At 45.3% G+C, this 20,646-nt stretch overlaps 1 protein-coding gene across 1 annotated transcript in view; it reads right to left on the minus strand.

The window, feature by feature from the left end:
- LOC140187673 (heparin cofactor 2-like) overlaps window positions 1–20,646 on the minus strand; it is a 52,795-nt gene that overhangs the window by 8,686 nt on the left and 23,463 nt on the right. Inside the window, exon 3 of the mRNA XM_072243201.1 lies at window positions 2,231–2,378. Within this exon, the coding sequence (XP_072099302.1) occupies window positions 2,231–2,378 (148 nt within the window). The remainder of the gene's footprint in view (window positions 1–2,230; window positions 2,379–20,646) is intronic.

Here is a 20,646-nt window from a genome sequence, read left to right on the forward strand (position 1 = left end):
TTTGAAAGGGTACGTAGGTTTAGGGCATATTTGCAGAATGGTTTAAGTGCTTACAAAGAACTGTATGATAGAAGAATGCGCGAGGCTAAGCAGTCAGGCATACTGTCGTTTTTCAAGCCTTCCACATCAGCCACAGCAGACGATGAACCTCGACCTTCGACATCGAGGCAGGCAGACATAGAAGAAGATGACCTGCCTGCCCTGATGGAAACAGACGACGATGAGATGACAGCCCAGTGGTCCCAACCGCGGACTGATACATTGCCGCGAAGCACACAAAGGTGCAGCGGTAGCCAGGATTGCGTTGCCTCTGATCTGGGCTGACATTTACGTGCCGGGCAGCACCTAATTAATTAGCTTGTCTATTTTGGCTTTTTTCTTAAAGATGTGCTGGGTGCGTCCCGGCTACCGCTGCACTGCTGCATGCTTCACGGATCGGTATCGGTCCGCGGCCTGGAGATTGGGAACCACTGCGCCCCAGCCTCCGACGACTCAGCCTAACACACCATCATCAGTGTGCTTGGCGCTGTTTTCCTGATTCCATTAAGTGATACTACACTGTACATACATTATTTCTACTTTATATAGGCTGAGTATTTTTATGTGTTATTTGGTATGATTTGGCAGCTTCATAGCTTAAAGGTTACTGGAGAGAGTGTTTCTGCCGAGAGTGCTTGTGTGAGATTTTCGCTACGGTGGACAGTTCGGCAATGATTGTAGAAAAGTATTTCTATATAGGCTGTGTATTTATATCATTCCTGCTTTTACTATATGTTACCGTTATTTTAGGTTTTATGTGTTATTTGGCATGATTTGGTAGGTTTTTTTTGGGTCTGCGAACACTCACAAATTTTTCCCATATAAATAAATGGTAATTGCTTCTTCACTTTGCGACATTCCAGCTTACGAACCGTTTCATAGGAACGCTCTACCTTCGGATAGTGGGGGAAACCAGTAGTTACCAGGGCAGGGGCAGGTACAGGGAGGGGTGAAATAAGCAAATAACTGCAGATGCTTAAATTCCGAAATAAAAACAGAAAATGCTGACAACACTCAGCAGGTCAGGCAGCATCTGTGGAGAGAGAAACCGTTGACAAAACAGTTCAATGGCCTTTTATTGGGTTCTGGACTTGAAACATTAAACCTTCCTCTTTCCACAAATGCTTCCTGACTTTATTCAGCAGTCAGGGAGATCTGATGGGGGGAGAGCGGTGGTTGTCGGATTGTTGATGTGGGTACAACTTATGGCAAAGGGATGGGGAAATTATAAGATGAGCAAGGTGCCCAATTGGAGACAGATGGTTGTGTTAGTGTTGGGGGGGGGGTGCTTCCAGCAGAGTAGGGACCTTGCAGATCCCCCACAACATTGCCGTGACTTTGTGAAAATGTCTCCTTTGGAATACCTAGTAAGGGGCGTCCCTGGGATGATGTGCGCCAAGATCCCCCGGAAGGTTCCAGAACAAGCGTTGAAGAGGAATGCTGTCATCCCAGGTGGTCCGTTATGGAAGTCACACAGGATGACAAAGGGGGTTCATGACAGGAAGTTCATGCCACTCCTCTCAGTGTGAGTTAATTGCTGAGGGCAGACACCATCTGTGTGATTAGTCTTCAACCTAAACTTTTTTTTAATCAATAAATTTTTATTGCAACACCAACAAATTACATTCAATACAACCAGTTGCCGATTACATTTTGACTGTTTAACCCAGCCACCCCCAACCCTCATTGTCTTCCCCCTCCCCTCATCCTCTTTCTCATCCCCACCCCCTCTCCACCCCTCTCTCCCCCCATCCCTCTCCCCATCACCAACCAACTGAATAGTAGTGCATACACAGACAGAGCATTCCTATTTTAACAGTAGATCTTTTAAGTTAGATATCAAATTTCTCCACATTAGGATTGTGTTTGGTCATGCATCATTTACTTCAACCTAAGCTTTGAATATAGTATTGGACATACACCCGTCCTATGGCATTTTCCATCATCCCTTACAGTTCTCTGAAACCTTATCAGTACAAGCATCTTACATGGATAAACCTTCAGTTGGAAGTAGAAACTTGCCACTTAATGAAATTACCACCGTCACTAAAAAAAACATGCTAGCACTTGGGAGGCTTAAAATTACAATGCATTCGATCCCTGAAGTGATAACTCGCAGACTCTTCAACAGAATATCCAAATCATTTTTCAAACTCCCAAACAAACGGTAAAACATGACTAAACGACTTACCGTGCTAATGTGGAGGTTTCCCTCTTCACATACGCCAGTCAAATCAGCTTGATTCTGGAAGAGATCTATCACACCCAGGTCTTGAAAGACTTCAATTAAATCATAGTCGCCTTGGAGAGTGAACTTTGGAATATAGACCTCCCTTGTCCTGTTATACAGTAAATGCGAATCATTCAGATTGCAAACTCATTAAGAGTATAAGCATTTTATAAAATACTTTACTTGAAGAAAATGATACACTTTGAAGTTTTAATTTGTTCTTGGACCCTCTGTTTTTAAACCTTTATTTCCAGTTCTTCCACAGGTCTCTAACCATTACTGGGTGTTCACTCTTACATCCCCCATTCCAAAGGCTCAAGGTGAACCTCCAAAGCGCTGGGTGCTCCAAACATTACAGAAGGTGTATATGTCTTGACAATAATTGGGTGATCTGCATTTCAACAAAACCTAATACGGCCCCAGCAGACATTGCTCGATAAACCAGAGCAATAAGACTTAGAAGCAGAAATTAGGCTGTTGAGCCTATCAAGTCTACTCCGCCATTCAATCGTGTCTGATTTATTTTCCATCTCAGCCCTAGTCTCCTCCCTCTAAACTTTGATGTCCTTACTAATCAAGAAGCTGTCACTTTCTGCTTTAAATATACCCAATTACTTGGCCTCTACAGCAGTCTGTGGTAACGAATTCCACAGATTCACCACCCTCTGGCTAAAGGAATTTGTCTCATCCCTGTTCTAAAGGGATGATCTTGTATTTTGTGGCTGTGCCCTCTGGTCTTAGGTACCCCTTTATAGGAAACATCCTCTTCACGTGCATGCTACCTAGACCTTTCGATATTCGGTAGGCCCCCCACTTCATTCTTCTAATCTTAAGTGAGCACAGGCCCAGAGCCATCAAACGCTCCATGTACCTTAACCATTTAAATCCCAAGATCATTCTGATTCACATAGCCTCCTCTCACTGTACTCACTGGAATTTAGAAGAATGTGGGGGGAATCTCATTGAAACCCACCTCATATTGAAACAACTAGATAGGGTGGATGTGGAGAGGATGTTTTCTATGGTGGGGATATCCAGAACTAGAGGGCACAGCCTCAGGATTGAGGGGCGACCATTTAGAAAAGAGGTAAGGAGGGATTTTTTTAGGCAGAGAGTAGTGAATCAGTGGGATGCTCTGCCACAGACAGCTGTGGACGCCAAGACCGTGGGTATATTTAAGGTGGAATTTGATCATTTCCTGATTGGTGAGGATATCAAAGGATCTGGTGAGAAGGCAGGTGCATGGGTCTGAGTGGGATCCGGGATCAGCCATAATGGAATGGTGGAGCAGACTCGATGGGCTGAATGGCCTAATTTTGCTCCTGTGTCTTATGGTCTTATGCTAGACCCTCTCCAATGTCAGCACATCCTTTCTTATATATAGGGCCAAAAAGTGCTTACTTATTCCAAATGTGGTTTGACCAATGTCTTAAAAAGCCTCATCATCATACCCTTACTTTTCTATTCTAGTGCTCTAGAAATGTATGTTAACATTGCACTTGCCTTCCTTACTACCGACTCAACCTGCAAGTTTTAGAGAATCCTGCACTAGGACTCCCAAGTCCCTGTGCTCTTCTGATTTCTGAATCTGGTCCCCAGCTATTTTTGTTTTGTTGCCCTTCGCTCACCCAGTGAGACTGGTTGGACAGAGGGAAGGCGGTGTAGCGTTACTACTCACAGAAAATATTTAACGCCGCTGAAATCATAACTGGCAGCAAAGGCTTTCCCAAGATGCCAAATCTGTGCATCTCCATCCAGGAATTTACCCCCAAGATGGAAACACAAGAGATTCTGCAGGTCATGAATGCGAGAAATTCTGCAGAAGCTGGAAATCCAGAGCAACACATACAAAATGCTGGAGGAACTCAGCAGGTCAGGCAGCATCTATGGAAAGGAACAAAGAATAGGTCCTGATAGAGTGTCTTGTCCTGAAACATTGACTCTTTATTCCTCTCCAAAGACACTGCATTACCTGCTGAGTTCTTCCAGCATTTTGTGCGTTATCTCCAAGTTGGTATCACTTCCTGATTTACGTTATCTTTTTAACCTTCTTTGTGTCTTCCATTCTGCAGCCTGAGTCATTACTTTAGGCCTCTCTTCTCAACTAAACATGTTTTGTGTTCATTGCCCTACCTAATTACCTGTCACAAAGACACTGGGAGAGATTTGAGAGAAGGACAGTCAGCTAATTTCTCAACCGGCAATGTACAAATTACAAAGGAACACCTTGTAATTGAAGTTGGTAGAAAGCCGTGGGTCTGTAATGTAATGTTTATACTGTTACATTTCCATACATTGGAAGCTGAGATGCCAGGAGTCTAAAACATGAACATTAAATGTTAACTACCTCCATAAATACTGATTGCAGTTCCAGAATTTACAATTTTTATTGCAATTTTGTATTCTAGGACTCTAGATAGAAACTTTACGATTTGTTCTGCTGTCATTTGTTTAAATTAGGTAAAATGTAGTATAGGTTCACATACACACATCCTGTGGATTGTATGTGTTTGGGCCACAGTGGACCAGTGCTTCAGGTGAAGTGCACTGATTAAGTGAACTGCTTCATAACTTTGCAAAGTTTCCAAAAAGAAAAAAATCAGTACATCTTCTGCAGATGTTCGAAGCCCGAGCAACACACTGGAGGAACTCAGCAGGTCAGACAGTATCTACGGACGGGGAATAAACAATCGAGATTTTGGGCCAAGATCCTTCATCAGGACTGCAAAGGAAGGGGGAAGAGGCCAGAATAATAAGGTGGAGTGAGCCAAGCTGGCGGATGAGAGGTGAAACCCAGTAAGGGGGAAGGTGGGTGGGCGGGAGGGGATGAAGTACAAAGCATGGAGGTGATAGGTGGAAAAGGTAAAGGGCTGAAGAGGATAGAATCTGATAGGAGGGGAGAGGAGACCATGGGTGAAAGGGAAGGAGGAGGGGCACCAAGACGGAGTTGACGGGCAGGTGAGGAGAAATGAAAGGGGAAGGGGGGGGAACTATAATGGGGAATGACAAAAGAGCGAACAGGGAAGACGGAGAAATTACCGGAAGTTAGAGAAATTGACATTCATACTGACAGGTTGGAGACAGAATATGAGGTGTTGCTCCTCCAACATGAGCATTACCTCAGGACTCAACTGACGCACCAGCAATCCAGAACCATTGCCAAATGTTTGATGTGAGAATTTTGTTTCCCAATTTGGATTGAAAGTTAGTTCTAGAAGTCTGTGAATTATTGTTCAGATAGCAAATAAAAAATACATACTTCAGAAATCCTATTTTCAGACATAATATTCCCTTGTTTCTGTTCTCCTTTTCAGAATGGCAATGAGGTGGTGCCTACGTTTAAGATTCTGAACAGCCTACTTGGTGAGTAATCCTATCTTTGATGTTGCATGAGTAGATTTCAGGAGCCAGGCAGCGGAGTTAAACTATAAATAAATTGAAAGACTTTTGTACCTAATCATGTCTCTCAGGAATATCTGCATGCCCTGCGTCATGAGCTATTTGTTTGTATCGAGGGCAAATTCATTACTGGACAAAAGAGCCAGACTTTGCTACCTCCTTATTAGGAAGCAATCGTGGCATGTTTAACCGTTCTTAGAGGCTCGTACAAAGAACTCCACTCTGAAGGTTTGCTGCCTCAGTGGTTTGTTATGAAAATCAGCATGTTATCATGACTTGCAACCCGCGTTCCCTGAGGAAATTCCGAGCACAGTCAGCAAAATGCCACCAGAAATCAAGTGAGAAACGAGTGGCCAACACAGGTTAAAAACTGTGGAGCACTCCAGGGATAAAGTCCATTTAGACAATAACATCATAAGATATAGGAGCAGGATTAGGCTATCTAGCCCATTGAGTAGGCTCCACTATTTCATCATGTCTGATTCATTTTCCCTCTCAGTCTCAATCTCCTGCCTTCTCCCTGTATCCCTTCATGCCCTGACCAATTAAAATCTATCAAACTCTGCCTTAAATATACGTAAGGACTTGGCCTCCACTGCTGCCTGTGGCAAAAAATTCCAAAGATTCCCCACTCTCTGGCTAAAGAAATTCCTCCTCATCTCCTTTCTAAAAGGACGCACCTCTATTCTGAGGCTGTGCCCTCTGGTCCTAAACTCTCTCCACTTTATTGAGACCTTTTAACATTCAATAGGTTTCAATGAAGTCACCCCTCATTCTTCTGAATTCCAGTGAATACAGGCCCAGGACCAATCAAACGCTCTTGATACGACAAGCCAATCAATCATGAAATCATTTTCATGAGCCTCCTTTGAACCCACTCCAGTGTCAGCACATCCTTTCTAAGAAAAGGGACCCAAAACTGCTCACAATGCTCCTAGTGAGGCCTCACCGGTGCTTTATGAAGCATCAACATTACATCCTTGCTTTTATACTCTAGTCCTCTTGAAATGAATGCCAACATTGCATTTGCCTTCCTCACCACGGTCTCAACCTCTGAATTAACATTTAGGAATCCTGCACAAGGACTCCCAAGTCCCAAGTTTCTGCAACTTTGGAAAGTCATGATGTCATAGAGCATGACAGCACAGAAACAGGCCCTTTGGCCCATCTAGTCATTGCTAAATTGTTATTCTGCCTAGAGCCATCAACCCACATCTGAACCATAATTTTCCACACCCCTCCCATCCATGTACCTATCCAAACTTCTCTTAAATGTTGTGATCAAAGCCACATCCATCACTTAAGCTGGCAACTCGATCTGCACTCACACCGCCCTCTGAAGGTTGAAGAATGGTGCCAGAATAAAGGATTTTGGTGAAGCGGAGAAAATGGAATAGATGGAGTTGTACATCTTAGAACAGGCAAGATAAAGGGGTTCGATTTCACGTAGGGTTTTGATAGTTGAAGAGGTGAGTTATTTCCTGTGACAGGAGGGCTGCAAGCAAGAGGTCACATTGTTCTTCCAACCTAGCGGGTCGATAAACAGCCCACGGTTTATGCCAGCTCTCTGTTCTTTAGGGTTAGTGAGTTGCAGGTGTGCTATGTTGGTGCCAGAAGCATGTTGGCACTCAGAGGCTGCCCCCAGCACAAACCTCAGACTGTTCTGGTCATGGAAGCAAAATGGCACATTTCACTGTTATGTGCACAGAATGCTGGTGGAACTCAGCAGGTCAGGCAGCATCGATGGATATGGATAAGTAGTCCCTGTTTCAGGATGAGACCCTTCGTCAGGACTGGAAAGGAACGGGGAAAATCCAGAATAAAAAGTTAAGGGGAGGGAAAGAAGGTGAAGGTGATAGGTGAAGCCAGGTGGACGGGGGAGGGGAATAATAAGATGCTGGGAGGTGATAGGTGGAAAAGGTAAAGACCTGGTGAGGATGCAGTCTGAGAGGAGGGTAGAGGAAACAATGGGAAGGGAAGGGGGAAGAGGGGCACCAGAGGGAGGTGATAGGCAGGTGAGGAGAAAAGAAGAGGCAAGAGGTAGGCCAGAGCGTGGGGAACTGAAGAAGAGGGAAGGAGACAAAACTTACTGGAAGTTAGAGAAGCTGATGTGCATGCCATCAGGTTGGAGACTACCTCGACGTATTATGATGTGTTACTCTTCCAACCGGAGAGTGGCCTCAGCAAGGCAGAAGCAGAGGCCACGGACCAACATGTTGGGATGGGAATAGGGATTGAAATTAAAATGCACTTCATGTGGAAGGAGCGGAGGTGCATGGCAAAGCACTCCCCTAATCTACGTTAGGTCTCGCCAGTGTAGAGTAGAGTGCTATGTTGGTGCCAGAAGCATGTTGGCACTCAGAGGCTGCCCCCAGCACAAACCTCAGACTGTTCTGGTCATGGAAGCAAAATGGCACATTTCACTGTTATGTGCACAGAATGCTGGTGGAACTCAGCAGGTCAGGCTGCATTGGGAGCTCTGGGTACAACAGGCAACCCCTGCAGGTTTGCAGGTGAAGTGTTGCCTCACCCTGAACGGAGGTGAGGGAGGAGGTGAATGGGCAGGTGCGCCACTTCTGCCCTTTGCAGGGATGAGTACAAGGAGGAAGATTAGTGGGGAGGGACGAATGGACTGGGGAATTACGGAGGGAATGATCCCTGTGGAAAGCAGAGAGTGGGGGGGGGAGATAAAGCTGTATTTGGTGGTAGAATCTCATTGAAGATGGCAGAAATTGCGGAGAATAATGTACTGGATGTGGAGGCTCATGGGGTGGTAGGTGAGGACAAGAGGAACTCTATCATTGTTAAGGTGGCAGGAAGATGGGGTGAGCACGGATGATTGGGAAATGGAGTAGATGTGGGTGAGGGTAGTATTAACGGTGGAGGAAGGAAAACCCTGTTCTTTGAAGAAGGAGGACATTTCTGATTTGTCTCAATGTATATAGTCATAGTATAGTCATAGTCATACTTTATTGATCCCGGGGGAAATTGGTTTTCATTACAGTTGCATCATAAATAATAAATAGTAATAAAACCATAAATAGTTAAATAGTGATATGTAAATTATGCCAGGAGATAAGTCCAGGACCAGCCTATTGGCTCAGGGTGTCTGACCCTGCAAGGGAGGAGTTGTAAAGTTTGATGGCCACAGGCAGGAATGACTTCCTATGATGCTCTGTGCTGCATCTCGGTGGAATGAGTCTCTGGCTGAATGTACTCCTGTGCCCACCCAGTACATTATGTAGTGGATGGGGGACATTGTCCAAGATGGCATGTAACTTGGACAGCATCCTCTTTTCAGACAGCACCGTCAGAGAGTCCAGTTCCATCCCCACAACATCACTGGCCTTACGAATGAGTTTGTTGATTCTGTTGGTGTCTGCTACCCTCAGCCTGCTGCCCCAGCACACAACAGCAAACGTGATCGCACTGGCCACCACAGACTCATAGAACATCCTCAGCATTGTCCGGCAGATGTTGAAGGACCTCAGTCTCCTCAGGAAATAGAGACGGCTCTGAACCTTCTTGTAGACAGCCTCAGTGTTCTTTGACCAGTCCAACTTATTGTCAATTTGTATCCCCAGGTATTTGTAATCCTCCACCATGTCCACACTGACCCCCTGGATGGAAACAGGGGTCACCGGTACCTTAGTTCTCCTCAGGTCTACCACCAGCTCCTTAGTCTTTTTCACATTAAGCTGCAGATAATTCTGCTCACACCTTGTGACAAAGTTTCCTACCATAGCCCTGTACTCAGCCTCATCTCCCTTACTGATGCATCCAACTATTGCAGAGTCATCAGAAAACTTCTGAAGGTGACAAGACTCTGTGCAGTAGAACTCTGTGCTCTGTCCAGAACAAGTCTCTCCAGGGTCTTCATGATGTGGGAGGTCAATGCCACCGGTCTGTAGTCATTGAGGCCGCTGGGACGCGGCGACTTCGGCACAGGGATGAGGCAGGACGTCTTCCACGGCATAGGAACCCTCCGGAGCCTCAGGTTCAGGTTGAATACATGGCGAAGTACTCCACATAGCTGAGGGGCACAGGCTTTGAGCACCCTGGTACTGACACCATCCAGTCCTGCAGCCTTGCTTGGGTTGAGACGTTTCAGCTGTCTTCTCACCTGTTCAGCTGTGAAGCCCACCGTGGTGGTTTTGTGTGGGGAAGGGATATAGTCATGAGAGCAGGGTAGGGGACTGTGAGGAGGGGTAGGAGGGGAGAGTGGAATATGTGTTGGTTGGGGGCCGACAACAGATGGCTCATGTGGGGGATGCGTAGGGGCCACAATGTCAAGTCTGTTAAAGAACAGGTTAAGTTCGTTGGCCCTGTCAACACTGCCTTCAGCTCCTCTGTTGCTAGGTTGCCGGAACCCAGTGATGGTCCTCATCCCCCTCCAGACCTCTCTCATGTTGTTCTGCTGGAGTTTCCACTCAAGCTTCCTCCTGTACGTGTCTTTAGCCTCCCTGATGCTGGCTTTCAGGTCCCTCTGTATTGCCCTCAGCTCCTCCTTATTTCCATCTCTAAACGCCCTCTTTTTAGCGTTGAGGATGTCCTTTGTTACCCATGGCTTGTTATTTGAATAACAAAGGACAGTTCTTGTTGGAACATTGCAGTCCACACAGAAGTTGATGTAATCAGTGATGCACTCTGTGAAAAATTAAGCTAATTGAAACAGTTTCCACACACCAATGTGAGGAAGCTCCAAAATGTAGTGTAATTATTTACCTAAGCAACTCTGAAGAACCATCACAACCCACAAACCTTACCATCAAGAACAGCAAGGGCAAAGACATAGACAGAGGGGATGTAGAGAGGATGTTTCCTATAGTGGAGTCTACGACCAAGAGGGCACAGCTTCAGAATAGAATGCAAGGATGTCCCTTTAGGACAATGATAAGGAGGAACTTCTTTGGCCAGAGGGTGGTGAATCTGTGGAATTCATTGCAACAGACAGCTAAGTAATTGGGTATATTGAAAGCGGAGGTTAATAGGTTCTTGATTAGTCAGGGCATCAAAGGTTACAGCGAGAAGGCAGGAGAATGGGGTTGAGAAGGATAATGAATCGGACATGATTCTACGTCAGAACAGACTTGATGGGCTGAATGGCCTAATTCTGCTCCTTTGTCTTATGGTCTTCTATATTAACAGTCCCAGCAGACTCCCTCATGTTTTTGGTACGATAATGTATGCAAGCATTCATACTTTTGATTCATCTTTCCCCAGATGATCAATTGAGGACAAAGAAAACTTCTTGATGTTACAGTGTCAGAAGGAATACTCTGTTGGAGATTTGAGAATCATGTAACAGATTGGCAGGTAAGTTTGATTAATAATATATTTACATGCCTGTTGTGAAAGGACTAGTTTGATCTTTGCATGATTTTCAGGTAAAGAAATTGAATTGTTGTACATTTTGCCAGACCTGTGATCATTCTAAAGAATGCTCAGAAAAAGCTTGTCCTTTGATATTTTATTTCTTTCAGAAAGTATATTGTTCTCAGTTTGATTGGTTCTTGTTCTGTGGTGTTCTAACCATTTTAATGATAGAAGGGATTTGAAAATACAGTCATATTTGAAATAATCTTCAATCTAAGGCATATGCTCTCATTTGGAAAGAAGGACTCGGGACAAAATATAATTAAGACTGCTAATCAGTAACAGATTTGTTTCTGGAGGGTAGAGCAACAAGAGACTTTTTTTAGCTTGTCCAGTATATCATAAAAACAGTCAGCACATGCTCCTACCAGTGTCTGTGTGACAAACCTACCTTTGACATCACCACTATACTTGTCTCCAAATATAGTAAAGTTATACCATCTCGTATTAACCATTTCCACTCCGGGAAAAATTCTCCACCTCTCCATTCTATCTCTGCCTCTTATCATCTTGTACACCTCTGTCAAGTCACCTTTCATCCTCCTTTGCTCCAGAGAGAAAATCCTTAGCTTGCTCAGCCTCATAAGACATGCTCTCTTACCTAGGCATAAAGGCATCCGTTAGTCTTGTGAGACCATGGATCTGTGCCTGGAAAGTCTTCACTCTCCAGGGTGCAGGCCTGGGCAAGTCTGTATGGAAGACCAGCAGTTGCCCATGCTGCAAGTCTCCCCTCTCCACGACACCAATGTTGTCCAAGGGAAGGGCATTAGGACCCATACAGCTTGGCACCAGTGTCGTTGCAGAGCACTGTGTGATTAAGTGCCTTGCTCAAGGACACAACACGTTCCCTGGGCTGGGGCTCGAACTCACGACCTTCAGGTAGCTAGTCCAATGCCTTAACCACTTGGCCACGTGCCCACTTATCTAGGCAGCATCCTGGTAAATCTCCTCTGCACCCTCTTTTCACATCCTTCCTATAATGAGGCAACCAGAACTGAACACAATGGACTAACCAGAGTCAAAACCAGAGTTTTAGAGTTGTAACGTTATCTTGTGGCTCTTGAACTCAACTTACCCCAAATAATGAAGGCCAACACACCGTACACCTTCTTAACCATCCTATCAACTTGCACGGGAACTTTGAGGGATGTATGGATGTGGTGCCAAGATCTCCCTGTCCCTCCACACTGCTAAGAATCCTGCCATTAATCCTGTACTCTACCTTCAAGTTCAACCTTGTACAATGAATCACTTCACACCTTTCTGGATTGAAGTCCATATTGTATTCACTGTACTTCGTGGAGAAAGATCTAAGTGGATTTAGAGAGGTTTATGTAAGGAGGTACAGGAGCCTCAGGTCCTACACCACCAAGGTCAGGAACAGATATTATCCTTCAACAGCTTGAATAACTTCACTCTCCTCAACAATGAACCGATTCCACAACTTGTGGACACACTTTCAAGGACTCTACAACTCATGTTCTCAGTATTACTTACGAGAAGGAGCAACACCTTATATTCTGTCTGGGTAGCCTTCAACCTGATGGCATGAATATCGATTTCTCTGTTCCGTGACAGCAACTTTTCCTTCCCCTTCCCCTCTTCTTCTATTTCACAACCTGGCCCCTTACTACTTCTCACCTACCTATCTCCTCCCCCTGGGTCCCCTTCTACTTCCCTTCCTCCTATGGTCTCCTCTCCTATCAGATTCCTTCCTCTCCAGCCCTTTACATTTCCTACCCACCTGATTTCACCTATCACCTTCCAGCTATTCTCTTCCCCTCCCCCCCGGCATCTTCCCCCTTCCTTTTCAGTCCTGAAGAAGGGTCTCGGCCCGGAATATTGACTGTTTGTTCATTTCCATAGATGCTGCCTGACCTGCTGAGTTCCTCCAGCATTTGTGTGTGTGTGTTGCTTTGGATTTCTGGCATCTGTGGAATTTCTTGTGTTTATTATTTATTTATTTGTTTGCTTGTTTGTTTATTTCTTGTCGATTTATTAACTTTTTGTATTTGGACAATTTGTCTTTTGCACATTGGTTGTTTGTCAGTCTTTGTGTGCAGTTTTTCATTGATTCTTTTGTATTTCTTTGTCCTACTGTGAATGACTGCAAGAAAATGAATCTCAGAACAGTGTTCGGTGACGTGTGTGTACTTTGACAATAAATTGACTTTGAACTTTGAATGTAGGAGGATGTTACACAACCAGGCAGGTGTGAAACAACAGCAAAGTGTACAGAGGCAATGCCAAGTCCGAGGATTCAGTGCTGTGGAGAAAGATACAGGTATTGATTGAAATAAATGTAAGTGACTGTAAGAATGCATTCAGGCAAAGTAGAATGAAGCAGCTTAACGATTCATATCAAACCATGCCTCACCAAGTGTTAACTTGGTCCATCTTGAAAGAAAACAAACACTGACACACATCTAGTCCCAGCTCACAAGGAGATGCTAATGTTACATCCCTGGCACTGATTGTTGTGGCTGTGACAAAGGGTGAGTGAAATCCAGTAGAAGTAAATCATTTGGGCCAGTCATGGGAGTGAGTGCTGAGTTTGAGAAAGTTTCTACATCTCTGCATATTCTGCAGGTTATTAAGTGAATTACAGGCACTGAATTGTTTTGCCAGAATGAAAAAAAAATTGATATTACAGAAGTTTAGAATATTGATTCATATCAGTGATTCTGTGAATATTGAATCTCCAATTCCAGCTCCCTGCTCTTAGGGAAACAAAACACTCTCCCAGTGAGAAAAAAAAAGAAAAATCTCAGGTTCTATCATGCCCACTACATCTATTACATTTGACACGAGACTCAAAAAACTTGGAAACTGTCCTCCCTTTCTCTTGGTTGAGCAGTTCAGTGTTGTGGGGAGTTTATACTTTGGTTTGTGAACCATACTTTAGCACAGAGTACTTCCATACGTACAAAGACATGGAGCCCCTGATCCCGCTCTGCCATTCAGTACAATCATAAGTAACCTAATTTCCACCTTTTCTGTCTCTATTACAGATTGGGTGTACAGTATTTAAAGTGGAGGTTGATAGGATCTTGATTAGGAATAGCATCAGTGGTTAGAAGGAAAAGGCAGGAGAATGGGGTTGAGAGGGATAATATATCAGCCATGATGGAATAGCAGAGCAGACTCGATGGGCTGAATGGCCTAATTCTGCTTCTAGGTCTTACGGTCTTATCTGCAACGGTCTTACATGGTAGTCAACATGGCGCCAGCATACAATGCTCCCTCGGTTGACATCTTCCAAACAGCTCTTAAAAATCTTTTTTACTTCCTCTATGTTCGTTTTTCCCCTTAAAGAGTGCTTGTGGGACTGTTCGAGCCCGTGATTTGCAGTTTGGAGATCGAATGACGGATCCAGTGATCCTGGGAAGAAAGCGCCTCGACTTTGAGATGGTGTGCAAGCTGACATTCGACTCCATTTTGCCAGTCAAAGTGTCCATTAATCGCCGAGTAAAGCGCTGAGGAAGATTGAGACATTGAGGCGAATGCAGATGGTGCTGACTACTTTCCTTTCGATCACTGCCAGAGCGTCTGTGAGCAGCCTATCACTGCGTGGCTCGGTGAAGCAGGCGGGTAGGCCTCTCTGCCTCACGTGGTGTCCCTCCCTTCTGATGCATGTTGTAGGATGGTATCGTGGTTCTGAGTTTATGGATTGGGCTATTGCGTTTATGGACTGTGGACTCTTTCAGACTTATGGTTTTTATATCCTGTGTTTTTATCACCTGTTTCTTTTCCATTTTTTTGTGCGAGGGGAGAGTGTTTGTGGTATTCTTTTTGTGCAGGGAGGGGTTGTTGCTTTGGGGGTTAATATTCCTGTTCCATTTTGTGTGGGAGGGTTGGGGGGTTCTGGGAGTTGGTGATTGGGATGCTATTCTTTTTTGAGTGGGGGGTGGGTTTGATGTTCCTCTCTGAACGACTTTCATGTTCTTTTTTTTGTTTAATGGCTATCTGGAGAAGACAAATTTCAGAGTTGTTGTGTATGGATACATGCTTTGATGACAAACAAACCTCTGAATACCTTTCTTTTCAACCTGTAACTACACTGTTTGATAAGGCATTGTGGAAGCCTTCAAAGGAAAACAGCAGTTTTAATAATATTACATTCATTCATTATCTTGTCACTTCAGGAAAAATTTGAGTGAGTTAACAGAGACCTGCCAGTTCCTGTGGCAAGTTGGCTCGCTAATTGTACTTAGATAGTCAAGTCCTACTCTGGGACTGGGCTGTATAATCCAAGCTGGTCCTTTAGTGCAGTCATTGTAGAAATGTGTTGGCACGTGGCCAAGTGGTTAAGGTGTCGGTCTAGTGAGCTGAAGGTTGCTGGTTCGAGCCTCAGCTGAGGCAGCATGTTGTGTCCTTGAGCAAGGCACTTAACCTCACATTGCTCTGCGATGACACCAGTGCCAAGCTGTATCGGCCCTAGTGCCCTTCCCTTAGACAACATCGGTGGCGCGGAGAGGGGAGACTCGCAGCATGGGCAACTGCTGGTCTTCCATACAACCTCGCCCAGGCCTGCGCCCTGGAAACCTTCCAAGTTGCAAATCCATGGTCTCACGAGACTAACGGATGCCTTTTTTTTTATTTGTAGAAATGCAGTCACTTGAGTCGAATATGATGTTCTCCTAAGAAGCTATCTTCAGGATGGATTCCATTGATGAAGAACACTTGCGTGTCACTTTGTTTAAGGTGCGGAGGCTGATGCACAGGTAGCCGCCATGCTGTCCTTGGCAGATCAGGTCTGGGTCCAGTGGCGTGGAATGGAAGCCAGCTAGGGACCCTTCACTGCTGTGACCTTCTTCCATGGAGTTGAGAGAAGATAACATGATACAGCCATTGTGATGTGTCATCGTCTTCTGCCATCTCCACCGTTGAGGTCTTGGTTGGATCGCTCTTTGCCTGGAACCTTCCCCTTGACCTTACCACCATGAGTGACCCACTCAGGGGCTAAACTCCAGGCCACATTGCTCCCAGGACCTCACAAGCCTCTCTTCCGCGACAAGGCGAAACACTGCAGGTTAGAATGAAATCTTCCAAATTATCCAGTAAATCAAGATCCGATCAGGAGATGTCCCAGTGTGACTGCAAGCATTCTTGCATTAAAAGATTAAGGTTAGTCTTATTTGTCGCGCGAATATCGTAATATACGGTGGAATGCATCATTTGCGCCAGATCAAATCAGTGAGTGTTGTGTTGGGTACTCGCAAGTGTTGCCGTGCTTTCAGTGCCAGCATAGCTTGCCCAAACCTCACTCCATTTCCGGAATGAAGGAGAAAAGCAGAGTACCTGGAGAATGTACAATCTCATTACAGGAAGTGGCACCACACGTCAAAGTTGCTGGTGAACCCAGCAGGCCAGGCAGCATCTATAAGAAGAGGTACAGTCGACGTTTCGGGCCGAGACCCTTCATCAGGACTAACTGAAAGAAGAGACAGTAAGAGATTTACTATCAATGGCAGGGACCGCGATCCGAAGTTCATGCCTGCCTGCGCCGGGGCCAGCAGGCTCTGGGGTTTGGTGATCACTGGTTCTGTAAAGCAATGTGCTAACCTTTGTGCAACAGTCCCGCCCCATTAATCAATCCACCTATGTTAATTGTCTAAATAGACAATTAAATATTCAACTTGCTGATGATCATACCATTCCTTTTTAATCTATGCATCAGCGGTAATTATATTTTAAATATAAATTGCCAGTTCTGAAGCACATTTGAGCTTTCCAAAATGAACCAACATAACTATATATGTGCATCTTCATCTTTTGTTAAAGGGGTTTCTATCCTTTTTTTATGTCATGGACCCCAGGTTTGGGACCCCTGCTTCAGAACACCAGGGCACCATAGCGGAGTAACGGACAGCTCAGGGCCTGGGAGTTTGGAGTTCAATTCCGGTATCCTCTGTAAGAAAGTTTGTGCGTTCTTCCTGTGAGCACCTGGTGCTTCCGTTTTCTCCAACAAAGATGTACGGGTCGATAGGTTCACTGGTCATTGTAAATTGACCTGTGATTAGGCCAGGGTTAAATAGATGGGTTACTGGGTGGCGCAACTCCTTCTGCTCTGTATCTCAAAAGAAATAAACACCCAAGAATTGCTGCTGTGAAGGAGTGGAGGTCATACAAGGAAACACTGGAGGACTTATTGAGCCAATCACAAACTGATTCTAATAGCATATGTATTTTTTTAAATAGTTCAGGGAACTGTAGAAAAGAATAAAATTGCCTGTAACCATTAGATGAATTATCTCTTTCCATTGCTCATCTTTTAAAAAAATGTTTAATAAAATACCTGCTCCAAGCAGCTTGATGTTGGCCTATTAGATTTAGTCCCACATTATTATCTGTACTATTTTAAAGTAGATTGTAAATGTTAATTGGGTTTTAAATTTCAATTGACTACTCTAAATTTTAAATGTTAAAATTATAAATTTTTTATTTATCCCCCTACAGGGACCCGCTACAAATTACCTTGCATGGGAATAGTCGGGTTATATGAAATTCTAGTGCTCTTGATCTCTTTATTTCCTTCACCTCTTCTGATCAGTAAGGCAGCAGAGGAAATAGCCATTCAGCCCATCTAGTTATCTTTACTGTTTTCAATCCAATGGAACAAAGAGTTTGAATCACATTTGTCCCACCCCATTCCCCTGTTGTTGTAGTGGGGCAGGGAGAGGTAGTGGGTATGAGCTCCCAATGGTGTGCTCTCAGATAGTCTCTGACAACCAAGTCCAGCTCCTGGCCTTCACATGTGGCTTGGTTACTAAATGGTGGAGCCATTTCTCCTGACAGGAGAAGGGGCAAAGGCGGGTTACTGCTGCCTTTAAACCTGTCGCTTCAGGCAGCTGGGGCTCGTCAGCTATGGTTTGCAGTTCACTTAGGAGAAGGAAAACTCTGGTCTCAAACTTCTGCTGCCTTGCAGCTATACCCATTCATGGGGAAGGCTTGAGGAGTAAACCCCGAGGAAAAACCCGGAGCTGGAGTCCCTCAGGCAGTCCTACATTGAATTCAACGCTGACTGGCACCTCCTGTGAAGTCCCTGGTGCCAAACTGTATCTGTCTCCGCCTTTCGTTTGGATTTAATAGCTGCATGGAGAGGGGGAGCCTGCTGCACGGGCAACAGCTTGTTCTCCATATCGTACTGCCCTGGCTTGTTCTCCATATCGTACTGCCTAGCTTGAGTATAGACCTACACAACATCCATGGCCAACCCCGAATAACAGAAGGCCTCTCTCGTTCCCATGTTCTTCAACTCTTTCTCCTTCCCTCCATCCACCAGAGTTCAGCATAAAACAATTTCTGCATTTAACTATGGAATTGTATGCCATCCATCATAACTCTTTTGCCAGAGGGTGGTGAATCTGTGGAACTTGTAGCCACAGATGACTGTGGAGGCCAAGTCATTGAGTATCTTTATAGTGGAGGTTGATAGATTCTTGGTTAATAAGGGCATCAAAGGTGCTGGGGGAAAAGGCAGGAGAATGGGTTGAGAGGGATAGTAAATCAAGCATGATAGAATGGAGCAACACACATCAAAGTTGCTGGTGAACGCAGCAGGCCAGGCAGCATCTCTAGGAAGAGGTACAGTCAACGTTTTGGGCTGAGACCCTTCGTCAGGACTAACTGAAGGAAGAGCTAGTAAGAGATTTGAAAGTTGGAGGGGGAGGGGGAGATCCAAAATGATAGGAGAAGACAGGAGGGGGAGGGCTGGAGCCAAGAGCTGGACAGGTGATTGGCAAAAGGGATATGAGAGGATCATGGGACAGGAGGCCCAGGGAGAAGGAAAAGGGGGGGGGGAACCCAGAGGATGGGCAAGTGGTGTAGTCAGAGGGACAGAGGGAGAAAAAGGAGAGAGAGAAAAAGAATGTGTGTATATCAATAAATAACGGATGGGGTACGAGGGGAGGTGGGGCATTAGCAGAAGTTAGAGAAGTCAATGTTCATGCCATCAGGTTGGAGGCTACCCAGACGGAATATAAGGTGTTGTTCCTCCAACATGAGTGTGGCTTCATCTTTACAGTAGTGGAGGCCGTGGATAGACATGTCAGAATGGGAATGGGATGTGGAATTAAAATGTGTGGCCACTGGGAGATCCTGCTTTCTCTGATGGACAGAGCGTAGGTATTCACCGAAACGATCTCCCAGTCTGTGATGATAGAATGGTGGCACAGATTTGATGGCCTGTTTCTTCACCTATGTCTTATGTTCTAACTCTCGGTAGATTCAGATTTGTTTATTTACCACAGTACATCAAAATGTACAGTGAAATGTGTCATTTGTGCTCACACCAACACACCTGAGGATAGCCTGAGGCCAGCCTGCAATTGTCGCCACACATTCCGGTGCCAACATAGCCTGCCCACCATGCTTGGCAGACCAGCATGAAACCCCAACAAAATGGAAGACAAAGAACTAGAAAACCATAACAATCAAGCCCCTTTCCTCTCTCCCAACACACATGGGCAGTCCTCCATATACACACGGATGGTCCCGCACACGCGCACGGACGGTCCCGCACACGCGCACGGACGGTCCCGCACACGCGCACGGACGGTCCCGCACACGCGCACGGACGGTCCCGCGCATGCACGCACACAGACAGTCCCCCACACACACATAGGTAGTCCTACAACTCCAGGACAGGCCACTGGGTCTCCAGGCCTCAGCCTTTGGGCCATGACTTCCATTCAACTTTCGGACTTTGATCTCCTGTGTGGCCAGCCGGATTCTCCAGTAAAGAATACTGTTCAGTTTTCCGCAGACTTGGCCGTGCGGCAGCGGCAGCGGGAGCAGTCAGACATACAGATGATTGAAGTAGAAGCCATTCCTCTGCTTGACCCACATCCACGTGTCATCAGGCCTAAAGACTTCAAAGCCAAAGGAGGCCATTTGGCCCCTTGTGTCTGCTTCGTCATTCAATAAAATAGTATAAAACATAGAACATTACAGCACAGGACAGGCCATTTGGCCCACAATGTTTTGCCAACATTCTAGCCTACTCTAACATTAATCTGACCCTTCCCATTACATAATCTTCCATTTATCTTTCACCTATGTGTCTAACTAGGAGCATCTTAAATGCCCCAATTGCAGCTGCCTCTACCACCACCTCTGGCAGTGTGTTCCATGCACCCACCACTCTCTGTGTAAAGAACTTACCTCTGTCATCCCCCCATACCTTCCTCCAATTGCCTTAAAATTATGCCCCCTCATATTAACCATTTCTGCCCTCAGAGAAGTCTCTGGCTATCCACTCTATCTAAGCCTCTTATCATCTTGTACACCTCTACCAAGTCACCTCTCATCCTCGTTCACTCCAAAAGAAAAGCCCTACCTTGCCAAGTTTATCCTCAAAAGACACGCTGTCTAATCCAGCGTCCTGCTAAGTGGGGGTTTAATAACAATGCTGAAAGGTGAGGAGGAATTTCTTCAGACAGAGGGTGGTGGATCTGTGGAATTCATTCCCACAATGGTTGTGGAGGCCAAGTTGTTGGGTATAATTAAAGTGGAGGTTGATAGGTTCTCTATCAGGAAGGGCATCACAGGTTACAGGGAGAAGGCAGGAGAATGGGGTTGAGAGGGATAATAAATTCCCC

The sequence above is a fragment of the Mobula birostris genome, chromosome 25 (assembly GCF_030028105.1).
Source record: "Mobula birostris isolate sMobBir1 chromosome 25, sMobBir1.hap1, whole genome shotgun sequence".
NCBI lineage: Eukaryota > Metazoa > Chordata > Chondrichthyes > Myliobatiformes > Myliobatidae > Mobula > Mobula birostris.